At 49.3% G+C, this 17,921-nt stretch overlaps 1 protein-coding gene across 2 annotated transcripts in view; it reads left to right on the top strand.

The window, feature by feature from the left end:
* Window positions 1-10,462: 10,462 nt before the first annotated feature.
* Window positions 10,463-17,921, top strand: part of EPAS1 (endothelial PAS domain protein 1) — an 89,253-nt gene continuing 81,794 nt past the window's right edge. Inside the window, exon 1 of one of the 2 annotated variants that reach the window (XM_055241419.2) lies at window positions 10,463-11,047. In XM_055241419.2, the coding sequence (XP_055097394.1) occupies window positions 10,998-11,047 (50 nt within the window). In that variant the 5' untranslated portion in view covers window positions 10,463-10,997. The remainder of the gene's footprint in view (window positions 11,048-17,921) is intronic. The other variant, XM_055241420.2, reaches the window with a different exon arrangement.

Genomic DNA, 17,921 nt, shown 5'->3' with positions numbered 1-17,921 from the left:
CAGAAACTAAGTTTTAAAATGTACTGAATTTATATTATCTTAGTGTACAGAATTTAGTTTCTTTGGTTCCTTTGAGGCTATTTTATCTTGCTAATACTCTCCCTCTGGAAATCCATTATGGTATAAGAAACACCAAGATATTAACGATAGGATATTAATAACCACATTTGTATTGTACTTTATACGGTGACTTTGGGCTTAGTATTGCATTTGATTCTATCCCTAAGTGTGTGAGGTGGAATTAGAATTTTCATCTTGCAGATGAGGAAGTGGGGACTCAGAGATGTTCTTCAGGTTGATGGAGACCTGAACCTGGGCTCCAGGATTCAGACTTCAAGCCACGCTCTGCTCCCCTCCCCTTCTCCCACAGTGGGCTCCACAGCATCATCTAATCCAGGGACTTCTAGGCCCACAGGAGAAAAGGGCAAGTTAAACTGCTTCCTATTCCATGTCTAGCCCAGCTTGGAGCAGCTTAGCCCACACATACCCAGTTCAGATGAGTTCAAACCCTTATATTTATATTGAGCTTTAGACTTTTCTTATGTCTCATTTACTTCTCCACTACATGAGGAAGATATGTTTCCTTTAATTTGGCAGAAAAATAAAATTGGGAATCAGTGGGAAATGGGACCTCATTGCATGTCCTAATGCCTTCTCTATGGTTCTCTCCGCCATACCTCTCTAGCATTCCTTACCCTTACGCTGCCCCAGCACCACCCCCAAGGCCCAGCACAGTGTTGGGTTCTTGGATACTGGCTTGAGTGACTTAAAGCCGTTCATCTTTCCTTCCAGCTCCTCATAAGCAGTCTGGCCAGGCCTGCAGAGAGGAGCCTCTGCTGTCTCTCATCCAAAGACAGTGATGGAAATAGCCTTCTTATCTCTGTAATCAACATGGTCATTGAAACCTTCAAACTCAGTAGAAACTTCTAGGAAAAAAAAAGATATATTTAGTGAGGAAGAGGAATGGGGAAATAAAAGAAGAATTGGAGAGGAGAAATAAAAGAGAAGGAATAGGTACAGAGAACAGGTGGAGGCAGTGCCCAGGGTGAGAAATTGAGTGGAAACTTGCAGGGCCCAAGGACTCCCCACTAGGTCCACTCTTCCCAACTCTAGAGGCCTCTCTCATGTTCCCTATGCCTAAGAATAACTCCTGAGTTGGGCCATGAGGGAGTTTGATTTGCTTTTGACCCCACTTAACATCCTCAAGATGCTGTGGCCTCCACAGCCATCCATCTGTACTTCCAGGCCACAGATACTAATCAGTGTCCCCTCCAACTTCAGGGCTGCAATAATTGGCTTTTTGCTTAGAGTACTGTACTCTAGGAGATTCCAGAACTCATGGGAATGTTGCTCTGATGCTAATGCCTACTGTGTAAAATTTCAGTTTTAAGAGAACGTTAAGGTTTTATAAAAATTGGGCTGAACAAGAAAGATACATCTTCTTGGGAAGAACTTGAAGAAGGCTCCTGGTAACCTGAGTCAACTGCTGCACAGGTCAAAGGCATCTGCACTCAGTTCCACAGATGCTCCTGGAGTTTGCAGATGAATACTCACTACTTTGCTTTGGTGTCACTACTGCTGTGATGGCCACTTAATTATTGGGAACAAACCCAAGGTAGGACAGCTGGAATGTCATGACTAAAAGATGAGGGTCATATCCCATTCATCTCCAGCACAGGCATTACTGTCATCCTCAAAATGCCCTATGAGGCACTAGCTTAGGTGGTCTAAGTACTGCAAAAAGTCAGAAGCGGTTGATAGTCTAGAATGGGCAATAATAACTAAATCTCTGCAAAAGGTCTTTTGAGTTGCTCCTGTATGACCTGACATTTGCTTTGCAGATTATAAGAGAAGACTCTGTTCCAATTCTCAACCCAGAATGCTCTTCCTTCCCTGTTCTAACTAGCAAACTCATGGTCACCCCTCAAGATGCAGCCAAAATGTCACCTTTTCTAGAAGCCTTCCCTAAGTTCTCCTCCCTCCCACCTCCATCCCCAGGCAGAGTCATTTCCCATTCTGAGCTCCCAGAAAAATGGGGTTTTATCTTTGGAGGTGTAATATTTTGTTTAGAAGTCTGTCTCCAACAGGAGAGAGTGAGCTTCAGAGGGTAGAGCCATGTGTCATTCATCTTTCTCAGCTGAGTTTCAACCACATCCATGCATATGGACTGGACAGTCAATAAATGCCAATGAATAGAAGAATTAATAGATGAAATTAATTCAACAAAGATCAGAATGCATGTAGTCAAAGGGGATGGTGCCTCAAGCACAGTGGAATTTGAAAAGGAAATTGGAAAGCTGCATTGTGTAAACAATATCGTTTTATTACTTATAAAATGAGCTTTCTACTCTTAACAGGCAAAGCTAACTTGGAACTGTGTGTGGCTCTTTTCAGTACTCTTATAATTAGGCTCTTAATTATTCTTTAAAACCTTGGGCACATGAACTTCACTCTGTAATTCTTTCATACACAGTGCACTCTGGGCTCTCTGCCTTGAGGTCATCTACTTAAGAGATTTACCCCTGGTATGTTTTTAGGCCAGAAGGCATCTCTTCACCATAAATTACTATCTGATCAGGATGCATTTTAATCTAGCCTAAAATAGAAGTAATTAGGAGAGCTAATCTGCTATCATAGAAAATTAACAATTAAGATAGGGCATGCTGGCTGGGTGCGGCGGCTCACATCTGTAATCCCAGCACTTTGGGAGGCTGAGGTGGGCAGATTACTCAAGGCCAAAATTTCGAGACCAGCCTGGCCAACATGGTGAAACCCTGCCTCTACTAAAAATTCAAAAAGTTATCCAGGTATGGTGGCACGTGTCTGTAATCCCTGCTACTCAAGAGGCTGAGGCACAAGAATCACTTGAACCCAGGAGGCGGATGTTGCAGTGAGTGGAGATTGCGCCACTGCACTCCAGCCTGGGCGACAAAGTGAAACTCTGTCTCAAAACAAAAACAAAAAAGATAGGGCATGCCAAGACCCATTGCCTGAAGGTTTTGAAATGTCTGTGTCTCGTCTTCCTTCCACTGGGGTAGATCATTGAGCACATAGGGGCCAGATGGCCTTGAAACCCCAGGATTCATGCACCACAGACTACAACCCTCTGAGGAGACCAAGAGAAAATCCTCGGAGTTTAAAATCTGAAGTATTTACAGTCACATTCTCAGCATTGCATGCCTGGTTTTCTTCAAAGGGCAAAGACAGAGGTATGCACTGAAGAGAAATGAAAAGTTGCCAGTGAGGTTTGTGTAGAACCCTATTTCTGAGCTTGGCACCAGGGAGGTATATGAGCATGTACATGTGTGTATGTGCAGGTGCATCTGGGGATACTTCAGTGTGTGCTTTAGACATCACCCCTGTATCTCTGTTCTATAACACCATGACTTTGGAAGGACCCACATTCAGTCCCCAGAATGATGCAGATATAGAAGGCCCTTACACAGTCACTGAGAATCACAAATGAGCAAACATTTTCCTCATTCTTCGTATGTTATTTTTTGAGTGTCCATTTTATGCCAGGTTCCTTGCTAGGCGTTGAGGACGCCACGACATTTTCCCATCTAGCACCTCTACCCCATCCCCTTACTAGCCTCACCTTGGCCCCTGTAGGGTAGGAGGGAGAATAAAAAACAAGGAGTAGGAGTTGCCTCCCTGTCTGCCTTCCTTCCTTCCTTCTCTCCTTCTCTCCTTCCCTTGATCCTTCCCTTCCTTCCTCCCTCCTTCTTTCTCTCCCTCCTTCCATCATCCTTCTATCCTTTGTTTCTAGCATGGATGAAATATCTCTTTGACCTTCCCTGGCCATGGCTGGTGCCTCCCTCTTTGGTATCTTTGTCACCTTGTATGTAATCCTCCTGGTCCCCTGGGACTGCAGTCTTCAAGAATCCAAAGGGGCCTCTCCTTCAGCTGGTCACTTATGGTCCTCCTTCAGCCTCTATCTCCAGTTGGGCCTCCACTTTTTTCTGCCAAGGTCTTTCTGAAGAAGCCCATGTGGACAGAGTCCCCTTAAAAATTGCTAGGCACAGTGGCTACTTGGGAGGCTGAAGCAGGAGAAGTGCTTGAGCCCAGGAGTTCAAGGCTACAGTGTGCCATGATCACACCTGTGAATAGCCACTGCACTCCAGCCTGGGCAACATAGCAAGACCCTCACCTCTAAAATTTTTTTTCCTTTAATTCTAGGTGGTTATTCTTTTTTTGTTTTTTTTTTTGTTTTTTTTTTTTGAGACGGAGTCTCGCTCTGTCGCCCAGGCTAGAGTGCAATGGCGCAATCTCGGCTCACTGCAAGCTCTGCCTCCCGGGTTCACGCCATTCTCCTGCCTCAGCCTCTCCGAGTAGCTGGGACTACAGGTGCCCGCCACCGCACCTGGCTAATTTTTTGTATTTTTAGTAGAGACGGGGTTTCACCGTGGTCTCGATCTCCTGATCTCGTGATCCACCTGCCTCGGCCTCCCAAAGTGCTGGGATTACAAGCGTGAGCCACCGCGCCCGGCCTCTTTTTTTTTTTTTTTTGAGGTGCAGTCTCTGTTGCCCAGGCTGGAGTGCAGTGGCGTGATCTCGGCTCACTGCGACCTCTGCCTCCCAGGTTCAAGTGATTCTCCTGCTTCAGCCTCCTGAGTAGCTGGGATTACAGACACCCACCACCATGTCTGGCTAATTTTTGTATTTTTAGTAGAAACAGGGTTTCACCATGTTGGCCAGGTGGGTCTCGAACTCCTGACCTCAAGTTATCTGCCTGCCTCAGCCTCCCAAAGTGCTGGGATTACAGATGTGAGCCACTGTGCCTGGCCCTAGGTGGTTATTCTTCTTGCAGTTTCCACATCTGGTACCTGCATGCCATGTGCCATACTGGACCCTGTGATCCCTGCCCAGATCTCCCCTTAGGAATGAAGGACACATTCCCCCAGATGCTGTTGCTCAAGGTCACAGCCTTTCCCTAAGGTCAGCCAGCAACAATGACCGATCTATGGCAGGGGTAGAAAGGCCCCTTGGCTCTGCCTTGGGACAACTCTGAAGGGCCACCCCAGCTTCAGATCTGGGCAGTGGGGGTCCACTTCTCTCTGATCTGCTTCTTCTCCTTTCCTCCTCTGGGTGCTATCCCAAGAGCAATCTCTAATAAACCTTCCTCATGCTAATCTTCCCCCTCAGAGTCATCTTCCAGGAAACTCAATCTGCCACACACTCCCTTGCCATGATATAGGCAAGAGGGAGTGACTTCCAAATGGAAATGTCCTCTACGATAGGCCTCTTCAGCCAGCTGCTCACCAGTGGGCAGTCTCCTGTGTTCCACAAGCTCCAGGGACAGATATCAAGCTCTGTGTGTGGCTGGGGTAAGCCCTAGTCACTGGACTTAACAGACAGGAGCAAGGCGTGTCCTTTCTCTATGGTATGGGGAGGAAAACTGATCACAATGTTGACAACTCAATCCTAGAACTCCAACTTTGAGTCCTCTTCTGTATCAATCCATGCACACCCTTGAGGTGGACAGTGGCTGGAGAAGGCATGCAAAATCATTTTCAAGGAGCTCTTTCTTGTGTTCTGCATTTTGGAAGTGGGAGTAGTTGGCATTGATTGTCTTGGGAACTCAGTTGAAACTGAAGTAGGAAGAGGCCCATTTTAACACTTTGCTACAGGCCAAAGCAATGCCACAGGATAGGGAGAGTGTCTCTGACTACACCCCCACTGGCCCTGTCCTCTATACCTGTCTTAGCCAGGTGCCAGAGAAAATCGGATGCTTGGGGCCCAATGTCATCATTTTTAGTGATACAGCACCTTCATTTCTACTCATGCCTTTTTCTAAGGTGGTGCTGGCATGTCCTTCTTATTGGCCATTCCTCCCACATGGGTGTTATTTTATCACCTCAGAGGTCACACTCATTAGCCCGGCAGCTGGGCCAGTCCAGGCTAGGCTTCTCTGGGTCCTAGCAGTGGACATGGCTGGGACTCCAGATTTTCTAGTTGTTCATCACCACCAAATTCTTACCACTCCTATTGTTTAGGCTATAAGATTTTGCTCTCGATTTTCACATTAAAAAATTTTAAGAGCATATCAATTGTATATATTTATCAATTTAAAAATTGGGGGAGGAAAAGGAATTACCATGCCAAAAGGTACCTGATTTTGGAAGCCTTAAAAAGTGTGTATTCAGAATCTAGGAAATGCAGTGTGTATCCAACTGAACTATGTCCTCTTGGAGGAAAGGAACCACCAGTGCCCTCTTCCACAGACTGATGTCTTATGCTTTCCCGGAGGCAGCAGAGCACATTGGCCCTGGACCTGTGACTCCTTCACCATTGGTTGAATGACAGTTATAAATGCACAAGCCCCTTCACAGGCAAAACGTCATCCCTGAGCCTAGCAATGGAAGATGTTAGCCTCCAAGTCATCAATATACTGGTATGAGGAATGGAGAAGCTGAGGTCCTTTAAAACTGCATCCTTCTTACTAGTAAGCACTTAGGAGTTCAAGCAGGAAAAAAAGGTTGACTCTTGCCTCAAAAAATAAAAAAAAAATCACAGAACTCTTTTTGAAAGATGACAAATTCTAGATTTGTGGGATCAAAAGTCACAACATTTAAAAGAAGATACAGCACATGTCTGTGTGGAATATCTCACGACATTGGCCTAAAGCCAAACAGGGGGCATAGTTTTCTGGACCTGGAGTTCACTGACAGGGAGTGTGAGTATAGATTTTGTAAAGTCACAAAAGGGGCTGGTTTCATTTGGATGGAGTAACATGCAAGTGTGAGGGAAGGAGTGACTCAGGCAAGGCTTTTCATAGAGGCCAGCTTGTCCTCTCTCCCATCTCTGCTCCCTACCTCCCCTGCTCTCTCCACCCCCAAACCAACTAAATAGCCAGACAAGGGTCAGATGGGTATTACGTGAGATAACGCATGTGGCAGGACAGATGCCAGTGTACTTGCATGACTCTTAAAGGCCTCTTTTGCTTCATCCTGGTCCCAACTCCAGTATGTGACAATGCATTAGAAGTTGTAAGGTACTAATGAGATAGCCCATCCTTCCAAGAGCTCTTCCTGTTAGATCTCATCCATTCCAAACTAATTTCCAACCATATCCTGGAACATACTGTTACTTTGATGGGAGTACTGAGGCCATCTTTCTTCCACCAGCCCACTGCATCCCAGGTGCCTGCTCTCTGCCAGGTTTGTAAGTTCACACTTTATCTCTATCCCATCCTCCTGAGGGCACACCCTACAAAGAAGAGAGGAAGCAAGAGAATCAGCTTTGCCCCTTGTCAAAACAAATAGGTGTTTCACTGGTGCCACAGCTTTTGTTCCCAAACTATCCAATCCAGAGTTGGGGGGCAGGTAGGGAGATTTGCTGGGAGGTGGGCAGTTTGCTATTTTAAGCAGCTTGGGAGCTTTGCCTACCGGTGTCCTCTGCTGCCCTCTGTGGCCAAAACATCAGTGTCTCTAAAGACACCCCTCTAAATCTGGGGACCCATCTCCCCATCCCCCACTCACTGCCCCAGCATCACCTTTCAAAGTTTTTCTCCTTTAGTTCTCCACAGGCTCTAAAAAGTAAAATTGGATGCACCCTAGCCACAGCCTGCATCTAGTTTACACTCTCAGCTCCTTCCTGCAAAGGTTATTGAGCTGAGTCCTGGAAGAAATCTTAGGCCACCCAGCTCTGCTCTAAGCAAGGCTGGGTCCAACCCTTTTGAGAGTTATATAATGAGTTTTTGGTGAATCTCAGACACTGCCAAAATCCCAGACTTGGCAAGGCACGGTGGCCCATGTGTATAATCCCAGCACTCTGGGAAGCCCAGGTGGGTGGATCACATGAGGCCAGGAGTTCGAGACCAGCCTGGCCAACATGGCAAAACTCCATCTCTACTAAAAATACAAAAATTAGCCAGGCATGGTGGTGCACATGTGTAGTCCTAGCTACTTGGGAGGCTGAGGCAGGAGAATAGCTTGAACCCGGGACGTGGAGGTTGCAGTGCGCCAAGATCGTGCCACTGTGCTCCAACCTGGGCAACAGAGTGAGACTGTCTAAAGAAAAAAATAAAATCCCAGACTCAATGCCAGCTGTTTGTGTTAGCCTGGGGATCTTTCACTTATAGGGTGCAGTCTGGCCAAGAGGAAGGAGCTATATAATATGGTTGATGAAATTTCCAACCTTTAAGTTCAGGGGTGCATGTGCAGGATGTGCAGGTTTGTTACATGGGTAAATGTGTACCATGGTGGTCTGCTGCACAGATCATCCCATCACTCAGGTATTAAGTCCAGCATCCATTAGCTATTCTTCCTGATGCTCTCCCTCCTCCCACCCCTCACCCTCTGACAGGCCCCAGTCTGTGTTTTTCCCCCCATGCGTCCATGTCTTCTTAGGTTGATGTGGTCTTGAGTGACCCCTCCTTGCCTTTCCTCTTTAAAGACAAGATCTAAAAAGCTATGTTCTCTATGGGTTGGAGGTGTTGCCTTGATCTGTCAAGCACAGTCCAGGACTCAGAGGCTGTTGCGGTGAACTACTGTAGGCACCTGGAAGCCACCAAGGTGCCCTTTTCCCGCACCCTAGTCCCAAGTGAGGGAAATAAGCCTATGGTTAAGGAAGAACTGTCTACCAACTTGAACTCATTAAAATACATAAATGTGTCCACTAGAAATGGCTGGCTGGAGAAGCCCAGTACCAAATCACCCCATTCCTGAAACCCACCAGCCCCATGAAATAGTTCGCTAGAGAGAGATTTGCAATCTTTGAATTCATTGACTATCAGCCTGTACAGGTGCTCCGTGGCCCTGAGATCTGAGAAAATTACAAACTACATCTACTTCCCGGCCGGGCACAGTGACTCATGCCTGTAATCCCAATACTTTGAGAGGTCAAAGCGGGCAGATCACTTGAGGTCAGGAGTTTGAGACCAGCCTGGCCAACATGGTAAAACTCCCGTCTCTACTAAAAATACAAAAATGAGCTGAGGGTGGTGGTGGGCGCCTTTAATTCCAGCTACTCCGGAGGCTGAGCCACAAGAATCGCGGAAAGCGGAGGTTGCAGTGAGTCGTGATCGGGCCACTGCACTCCAGCCTGGGCGACAGAGCGAGACTCAGTTTCAAAAAAACAAAAAAATATTTCCCAATTCTTCGTCAGTTTTTCCCCTCTCCCCACTTCGCCTTCTCCAGGCTCCTCAAAATTATCTCCCCCAACCCTTTCTGGGTACACGGGGAAAATACGTGTTCATTTTTATTATGGCACTGAAACCTACCCTTCTCTTCAAATCGTTTCTGTAGATCGTTCTAGTATAAAATGTGGCAAGAGGCTAAAGGGAGATATATAGACCAGTTCTCTGGCCCTCGCTTTCCAACTTCGAGTTACACCTGTGAAACTCACGGGTCCTTCCACAGGCTTCAAAAACTAAGGGCTTCCTCTGTCCTCTCCCCAGATGTCCCTTCCCCATCGCCGGTAGCGAGTGGGAGACAGCTCAGCGTGGGGCAGGGGAGCACTGGGCCCGGAGATCGAAGGCAGCATGAAAAGCGCTGCCCTCAAATCCCTGAGCGCTAACCGCTGCCTGTGTGAGCCCTTAAATCTACGAATTTCCAACACCTGTAGCCTTTGCGTTTCCCAGGACTTCCATCGACCCTGGCGACAGAGAGGGCAAGCCTGAGATGCAGCGACTTGAGGACACATGGCCAACTCTGTCACTCCAAGATCACACTGAGGAACCAGACTGACTTCTCCAATTCTGAACTCGCCCTGGCCCGCGCAGGACCGGCGGGGTGTCGAGAGTAGGGGCAGAAGGTCGGGCGGCTCAAAGGACCTCCTCTCCCGCATCCCCGGCAAAACCAAACCGCCTGGCACAAGCCGGTAAGCAACCACCGTGCTGGTAGAGGGAAGGAAGAGCAGGCACAGCCCTAGATCAATTCCTTGCACTGTTTCTCCCAGACGGTCAAGTCAGCTGCGTCCCACCGAAAAGGGCGCATCGCCCAAGCCCGAAACGCAGCCGCTGGGGGCCGAGAAATTATCCCCACCAGGCCCAAGGGCCACGCCACAGGGCCAGGGACGCGGGAGCGCAGCAGCGTGGACGGGCTCTGCGCTGGCCGGGCGCTGCCCGCGGTCCTGCCCTCGTTCCAAGGGCACAGCGCCGGTACGAGGACACCGACGCTGTGGCGCAACTGCCGTCCCCCGCAGCAATCCCGGAGCCCGGCTCCCGGCCGCCCCTTGGCCCTGCGCAGGCTGCGTCTCCCCGACGCGGAGTCCCACCCCGCTACCCGCCGCCCAGACGACCTCATAAACAAGTCCTAGAGGTGCGGAGGCAGGAGGCGGGGCGCGGCGCGGGGGCAGGGGGCGGGCCAGGGTCAGGGCAGAGGCCGCGGCCGCGCGTCCCCATTGGCCGGAACGCCTTGAGCCGCCCGGAGCTCGGCGCGGGCGGGGCCTGCCGGCGCGTGCCCGCCCCCACCCCCGCACCGGTGCCCGCCCCCCGCCCTCCGCGCCCGCCCCGTGCCCGCCCCGAGGCGGCCGACGGAGTTTTTAAAGTGGGCTGGCGGCCGCGGGAGCTTTACACTCGCGAGCGGACCGCCACACGGGTCTGGTGCCCGCCGCGCTTCCGCCCCAGCGCTTCTGAGGCGGCCGTACAATCCTCGGCAGTGTCCTGAGACTGTATGGTCAGCTCAGCCCGGCCTCCGACTCCTTCCGACTCCCAGCATTCGAGCCACTTTTTTTTTTTCCTTGAAAACTCAGAAAAGTGACTCCTTTTCCAGGGAAAAAGGAACTTGGGTTCCCTTCTCTCCGTCCTCTTTTCGGGTCTGACAGCCTCCACCCACTCCTTTACCCGACCCCGCCTCCGCGCGCAGGTTCCTCCCCGTCACCTTTCTCCACCCCCGCCCCCGCACCTATCCCGCCGCGCGCCACCTTCCACCTGACTGCGCGGGGCGCTCGGGACCTGCGCGCACCTCGGACCTTCACCACCCGCCCGGGCCGCGGGGAGCGGACGAGGGCCACAGCCCCCCACCCGCCAGGGAGCCCAGGTGCTCGGCGTCTGGATGTCTCAAAGGGCCACAGCGACAATGACAGCTGACAAGGAGAAGAAAAGGTAAGCGGGCGTCCGGGCCGACCAGGGGGCCGGTCCGAGAGTGGTTGGGAGAAGAGTGCTGAGAGGTCTTCGGAGCTCGAGGCTCGGTTTGGAGGGCTGTGAGGGGGAGAGCATGTGCCTGGTTTGGGGGCGCGGAGCAGCAGCTTTGCAGTGGAGACTTCTGGGGCTCGGAGGAGTCGGGGATCCGCGCGCACAGCGAGGCCAGGAGGCGGAGGGAGATGGCTTGGAGGTCGGAGGTGCTTCCGCGGTGCCTTTGAAAATCTCCCAGCCGGCCCGCACCAGATTACCGTGGCCACCGGCGCTTGGAAATGTTTGTGGGTGCATGTCCTCGACTTTCTCTGGTCTCTCATGTTGGGGCAGCATCCACGTCTCTATTTTTCTCTGGATACCCGGGGTCCTTCCAAATGCTCTCCTATGCCTGCGCCGCGGCCCAAGTGGGCTAAGTGGGGCGGGAGGCGGAGAGCGGCTCAGGGACACGATCCCACCGAGGAGCCAGGACCCTTCAGAGCGCCCCGCTGCCGGGCTCCAGACCTCACCGAAGGTTGGAGAACCCACTTCCTCGTGCCGCACCTTGACTCTGGGGAGAGTAGGTAGTAAGTGACCTGGATTGCCCTGCGGGGGCAGGTGGTTCGGTGTGTAGGGAGCGGACGGCAACACTGGATGTCCCTGGCAGGTCTGGGTGTCTGTCTCCTAAGAGGACAGGGAAGGGCAGCCACGATCTGCCCGCCTGCCCTCGCGAGCCTCTCGGCACTGGGTAAGAGGCAACTCTGGCCAATTCTTGCTGCCCTCTCGCCCTCTCCCGGCCGCTCCCAGTCCAGCCGGGCCCGGCTCTGCCCGAGCGAGGGTTCGAGCCCTCTGCGCGGCCGTGCAGAAGCAGGTAGGGCCTCATCTTCTGCCAGTGTGTGCGACTCGCCGCCTGTCCCCTTTCTCCTCCTGTCTCCACCCCTGCGGCCCCAGTGGCCTGGAGCTTCCAGCCCCGCGCTCGGCCGCGGCTTGGCGGGGCTATGCTGCGGGAAGCTGGAATCCAACGCGCGGCCGGCTGAACCGCCTGAGCCGCGGGAAACCAGCGGCGGAGCGGCAGTGAAGAGATGCGAGGATGAGGAGGACCGACCCGCTAAGGGAGGGAGGTGACTGGCCGGGAGAGCTCACTGCCGAGGTTGATTTGCTCTTGTTCCAACTTCCACTACGGGGCTGGAGCCAGAAACCTTGTATCCTCCGGTCGAAAGCAGCGGTTCCCACCTCGGGGCACCGATAAGGATTTGATAAACGGGAGCGAATCGCGCCTGTCCTGGCTCGGCGCCCAGGCCCTTCACTGCGGGATCGCTAGGGGAGGGGATTGGGCCCTGCTCCCCTTTCCTGGCCGCAGTCCCCCCTTTCTCGTCACCGTCGCGCCTTCAGACCCAAGACAAGTGAGGGAGCCCTGAGACTGCAGCCGGCACATTCCCAGGGCCCTCGGAGCCGTCTTTTGAAGGCAGCAGAGCAAGGAAAAGATTCTTAAGATTCCAGTGCGTTTTGTAAAAACCAATCATAATGCTAATAATGACTGAACCATCGAAAAGCAAAGTTATAGACAGCCCCTCTGCAGGCGCTCTCGGGTCCGGAGCCGGCGAGGGAACTTGTGTATTTTACAACTGCGATGCCTATCGGGAATGTGGCAATCGCCGAGGTGGGGCCTGATAGTAATCTTGACAAATGTGTGAAGTGTCAGCTCCTCCTGCGCTCCTTAGCGCCGGGTTTTGTGCAGTTTTGTACCGTATATACCGAGAAACTTGGGAGCCGGGGAAAAATGATTTCGACACACCCGGCTACAGTACCTGCTTCGTTAGCGGACTGTTGGAAAGACAGAAGGAGCGGGAATGGGAGCGGGAAGAACGTTGCGTAATTAGACTCCCAATTATTGGCGAGAGCGGCCGCTTTAAGAACCACTGTGGGGACTGCCTGCAAAACGCCTTGGAGGCCTCTGTGTGAGCTGCGGCTCCGGGCTGGTGGCCACGCGAGGGTGTCCGCCGTCTTCGACCTGCCTGGATTTTTGTGCTGCAGAATGGCAGGGCAAACAGCGTGTCCTTCACCATCTAGAGCCCCTTAAGGGGTTGTCCAATTCCTATTGGGCTAATCATTTTGAGACTCATTTACTTTTCGTTCCTGGGTCTGTTTGCTGGCTGCAGGCTTCTTTAGGGACCAAGATGTAATTAAAATATGTGAACCAATACATTGAAAGTTAGTGTTGTCATGTAAGTGGCTGCTGTAGCTTTCCTGAGTGCCTCACAAGGGCAATGTGACAGTGAGGGGGCTCTCTGCTGATGATTCTGCCCACTAGTTCTTACGTTTTGTGTTTCTTTGGTTTAGCAGAGCAATTTCTTCCCCCAAATGCAATATGGGCAGAACATTTGGAATATTCCTTCTAACAATGGCCCCTCAAGAAGTGGGCAGATGATTTTGTCCCAGAACGTTCACACGTCGATAAATATGTTAATGTTTAATAATAAAGAGTTTGCTTTCTAAACGTTAGTTGGCTGGGTGTCCTTGATAGTACCAGTTTTGGTGGTAGTGGGCATTTGCGGTGACATCACAGAAACTGAAGCCTGGTGGGTGGGGGTACTGCACTTTCACTCACCTTTTTGTGCATGCATCTATCAGGAATGCCTGAGTCCTTTCACTGGGAAAAAAATGTGGAAATTCTGGGGTGCACGGGGTTTGAGGAGTGGTTCCGGCAAATGTAAATGAGATCCTTGGATAATCAGGGATCAAAGTCCAGTCCCAAAGCCAGACCTAGGTCCAGACACCTTCCCAGAGTGCTTATGCAGTAGGGCTCAGTACAGGGCTAGCGTGGAAGGGAAATTGGAGACACCTGGATCTCCAGTCTCCCCCCTCCTTCTGACAGCTGGACTTAGTTGTTCCTCTCCTAAAATCAAATCAAACTCCATCACTATTCCAACTCTGAAGGGAAAAAATATTGCTGGACAGTTTCTCTCAATTTAAACATGTATTTTAAATAAATATTCCCTCAACACTTAATATGTTTGCATTGTATTACCAGCAGTGCAGGATGATACAGAATTGATATAACACATTGTTGGCTTAAGTATTTAAGTTTTAATTCATACAGTTTTCATGAAGTCCAAAAGAATGCCATCATTTCAAGTTTTTTTTCAGTGGTGCTTATAGGGAGCCTAGAATTATTTTATAAGAGACCATGGAAACCATCTAGTCAGACTTTTCTCTTTCTGGATAAGGAAACTGATGCCCAGAGAGGTTAAAAGACTTCTCCGGTCACAAGGAAAATTAGTGCTGATAAGAGGGCTGGTGGCGGTGGCTCACGCCTGTAATCCCAGCACTTTGGGAGGCTGAGGCGGCGGATCACCTGAGGTCAGGAGTTCAAGACCAGCCTGGTCAACATGGTGAAACCCCGTCTCTATTAAAAACACAAAAAAATTAGCCAGGCGTGGTGGCGAGTGCCTGTAATCCCAGCTATTCTGGAGGCTGAGGCAGGAGAATTGCTTGAACCCGGGAGGCAGAGGCTGCAGTGAGCCGAGATAGCGCTGCTGCACTCCAGCCTGGGCAAGAGAGTGAAATTCCGTCTCAAAGAAAAAAAAAAAAGTCAGAACCTTGGTTTATTACTTTCAATTAAGTATGTATTTTCCTATTGTTCACAGGAGAGTACCCCAGCCCTGAAATATCTCTAGATAGTGAGGATGATTTCCGAAGGAGTGCCTTCCCCATCACAACTCTCAAACCACTGAACCTTACAGAAAGGAGATTTGCTTTTCTAGATAATTATCAACACCTTTAGGCTACAGTAGAAGTGATGATTCTGTTTGCTTTTTGAAAAAAAAAAAAAAAAGCAGAGTTGAATTGATGCTGTTCCCAGTGTCTGTAAACTTTGAGAAGTATGAATTCATTGTTTTCGTTAGAAAAAAATCTACTTATATAGGTAGACCTCATTAAACAAAACCAGTGCAAGGGCCGCTCCCCAGTGGGACAGATTGCTTTTTGAGGTTCGAACATTCAAGCAGCTGCTAGATTGATTTTTGTACTGGGTTAGTTGGCATTTTCACTAGGAGTGAAAACCATGAGACTAAAACAGTTTAATTTACTTCGAACGTCCCTCTTTCTCTGTCTGCGCGCGCGCCTGTGTATGTGTGTGTGTGGGGGGGTGATTCTCAACTTTCTAGGAATTTATTAAGTAAAGTGTTTAGAAATGGAAGGAAACAATTAGATAATTCTCAGTGCTCCAGGATTTTAGGCTCCTACATTTGAAAATACTTGCTGTCATTAATTGTCTTGAGATTTAGGCTTTTCCACTTTTCAGGAAATCTAGTAGTTTTTTGGGGGTTTGGTTTTGTTTTCCTTGGTTCTGCCCTATGCCAACCTGCTAGTTTCCCTTTTTATTTTAGCCTGATGAATCTTCCCTTTTGCTTTCAGTACTAACCATCACTGGTAGTTCTTAACAAGTCTAGCTTTTACCAATATTGTCAAGTTAGCAATATTAGCTCCTGGGGCCCTAGTACTCTATACTTCCACCCCTCTCCCCACCAGTACCATGCTGCCTGTTCACATGATGGACACCAGCTCTGATATTCACCCTAAGATATAATCCATAAGATGACAAACTTGTATTGAACACCAACTCCTATTCTGGCTAAAATGCTGAAGAGAATACTAAGAAATAGGGGATATGGTCCTGGTCATCAAGTGGCTTAGTCTGATTAGAAAAAAAAAAAAAGAGAGAGATACAAGGAAGCTTAAGTGAAAATATAAGGGGTTGGGCGTGGTAGCTCATGCCTGTAATCCCAGCACTTTGAGAGGCTGAGGCGGGTGGATCACGATGTCAGGAGTTTGAGACCAGCCTGGCCAATATAGTGAAACCCTATCTCTACTAAAAATACAAAAACTTAGCCAGGTGTGGTGGCGCATGCCTGTAGTCCCAGCTACTCGAGAGGCTGAGGCAGGAGAATCGCTTGAACCCGGGAGGCGGAGGTTGCAGTGAGCCGAGATTATGCCACTGCACTCCAGCGTGGGTGACAGAGCGAGACAATGTCAAAGAAAGAAAGAAAAGAAAGAAAATATAAAGAACTGACAGCCTACATGCTTTTCTGTAGAAATCTAATATTTTGAAGCAAAAGAGAAGCTCTGAGTAGCATTTCAGGTAATAACCGCCACCCCTCCCCAACACACACATAAGCACACACAATTATTTAAGAGTATTATGTGTATTTAGAGGTGGATAAATTTGTTCCTAGTGTCCCCGGAACCACACAGGGTAGGTGCTGACCACCAACTTAAAGATTGGCTCAGAAGGAAGGTCAAATGGGAGAAGGCAGTCTTTGAGGGATAACGAGAGGAAAGAAAACACACAAGGCTCCCTATAGTGTATTCCTTATCACGCACTTCGACACCATACACAGGAAGGCCCCTGAAATGGAATGTTTGCTGTTCTTTATACACTTGCTTTGGGTGGGGACATGGAGAGGGAGCTGGTGGGGCTCCACAGACAACAGGGGTAGTAATTTCTGTTCCCCTGAGAATATCAGTGGACACAGCTATGACTCCAGGAAGGCCAAGAAGGGAGAGGGAGCTTCTTAACCAGGCTTTGTGAATGGGTTTCAGAGGCTGGCGTGTAAATCTCTGAAAATGTGTGCAAGGCATTATGTATAGAAGCAACTTGTTCTGGAGGAAGTCTGTTCAGCTCTCAATAGCCTTTCAAAGGTTCTAGGATATGGAAAAGGCAAGCCCTTGCTCTTGGATGTCTGATTTGGTGACTGCCTTATGTTTCAGAATCTTTTTGTTCAGATCCCAGACAGTTCTTGTGTTTCACTGCCATTGCCTCTCCCTGTGGTGGAGAATGGGGAGGAGGAGGTGCGTGTATCTAGTAAAGGTTCTGAGGTGCTGCCTAATCTTCCCTGTCCCTGGCTGGCGTGTCTGTCCACCTACATGTCTGCCCTCAGTCTTGGAAGGACGGGAAGCCAAGTGCCCTGCACAGGGTAAATACTGGTATGATTCATTTTGTTAATGTTTCTGAAAAATGACTGTGAAAACAAATTTATCCTCAAATGTTCCATCATCCTCAAACAGTTATTTGGACGACCTTCATGTTCTAGGAATATATGTGGTCTTAATAGAAATTATATTTTGCATCAGGACAAAACAAAAAACTGACAGTCTTATTTGTGCCAGTGCCGTCCTCAGAACTTTACATGGATTCACTTTTTAATCCTGTGAGATAAGCCCTGTTATTATCCCCACTTCATTGATGGGAAAGCTGAAGTCTAGAAGAGTTAACTGCCCAAGGTCATATAGGTAGCACGGGCAGAGCTGCATTCAACCTGAGTAAAGGAGGTCCCCAGAGTCTATACTCTCAATGGGTGTTCCATACGCCCTTCCCTTACTGAAGATATCTATAAAGTATTTAATACTGCTTCTGACTCACAATAAGTGCTCTATAAATGATAACTGCCTTTGTTGTTTTCCTTATAATTATTATAATTATTTTTCTTTTTTGTGATTTATCACTTGCATCAAACCTCACAAGCAGATAGGGATTCAAGATCTGAAAGGCCAACATGGAACTCCTTGAATTTCTTATTTTTCATGGGTTTTCCTAGACCCTGACAGGAGGTGGTTCTCTCCTGCCCCAAGAAGTTCAAAGCTTTCCACCTCCCACCCTTCGCTGGTGGCAAGACTTCAATAATTACTTCAGCCTTCGGACTCCATTGTGCAGGAGAACCTGTTAGAAGCTCTTCCTCTGTGGCTTCTGAAGAACCATCAAGATGCACAGGACTTCCTGTGGCTCTTTTGATCTTTTGAAATTGCAAGCACAGGAAGGAAAGAATGGATAGGGGGATAAAGAATAGCTATGATTGTTGTGATAATAGCA

The sequence above is a fragment of the Symphalangus syndactylus genome, chromosome 14 (genome assembly GCF_028878055.3).
Source record: "Symphalangus syndactylus isolate Jambi chromosome 14, NHGRI_mSymSyn1-v2.1_pri, whole genome shotgun sequence".
In the NCBI taxonomy this organism is placed as follows: Eukaryota; Metazoa; Chordata; class Mammalia; order Primates; family Hylobatidae; genus Symphalangus; species Symphalangus syndactylus.
This window is presented reverse-complemented; position numbering and strand designations above follow the sequence as displayed.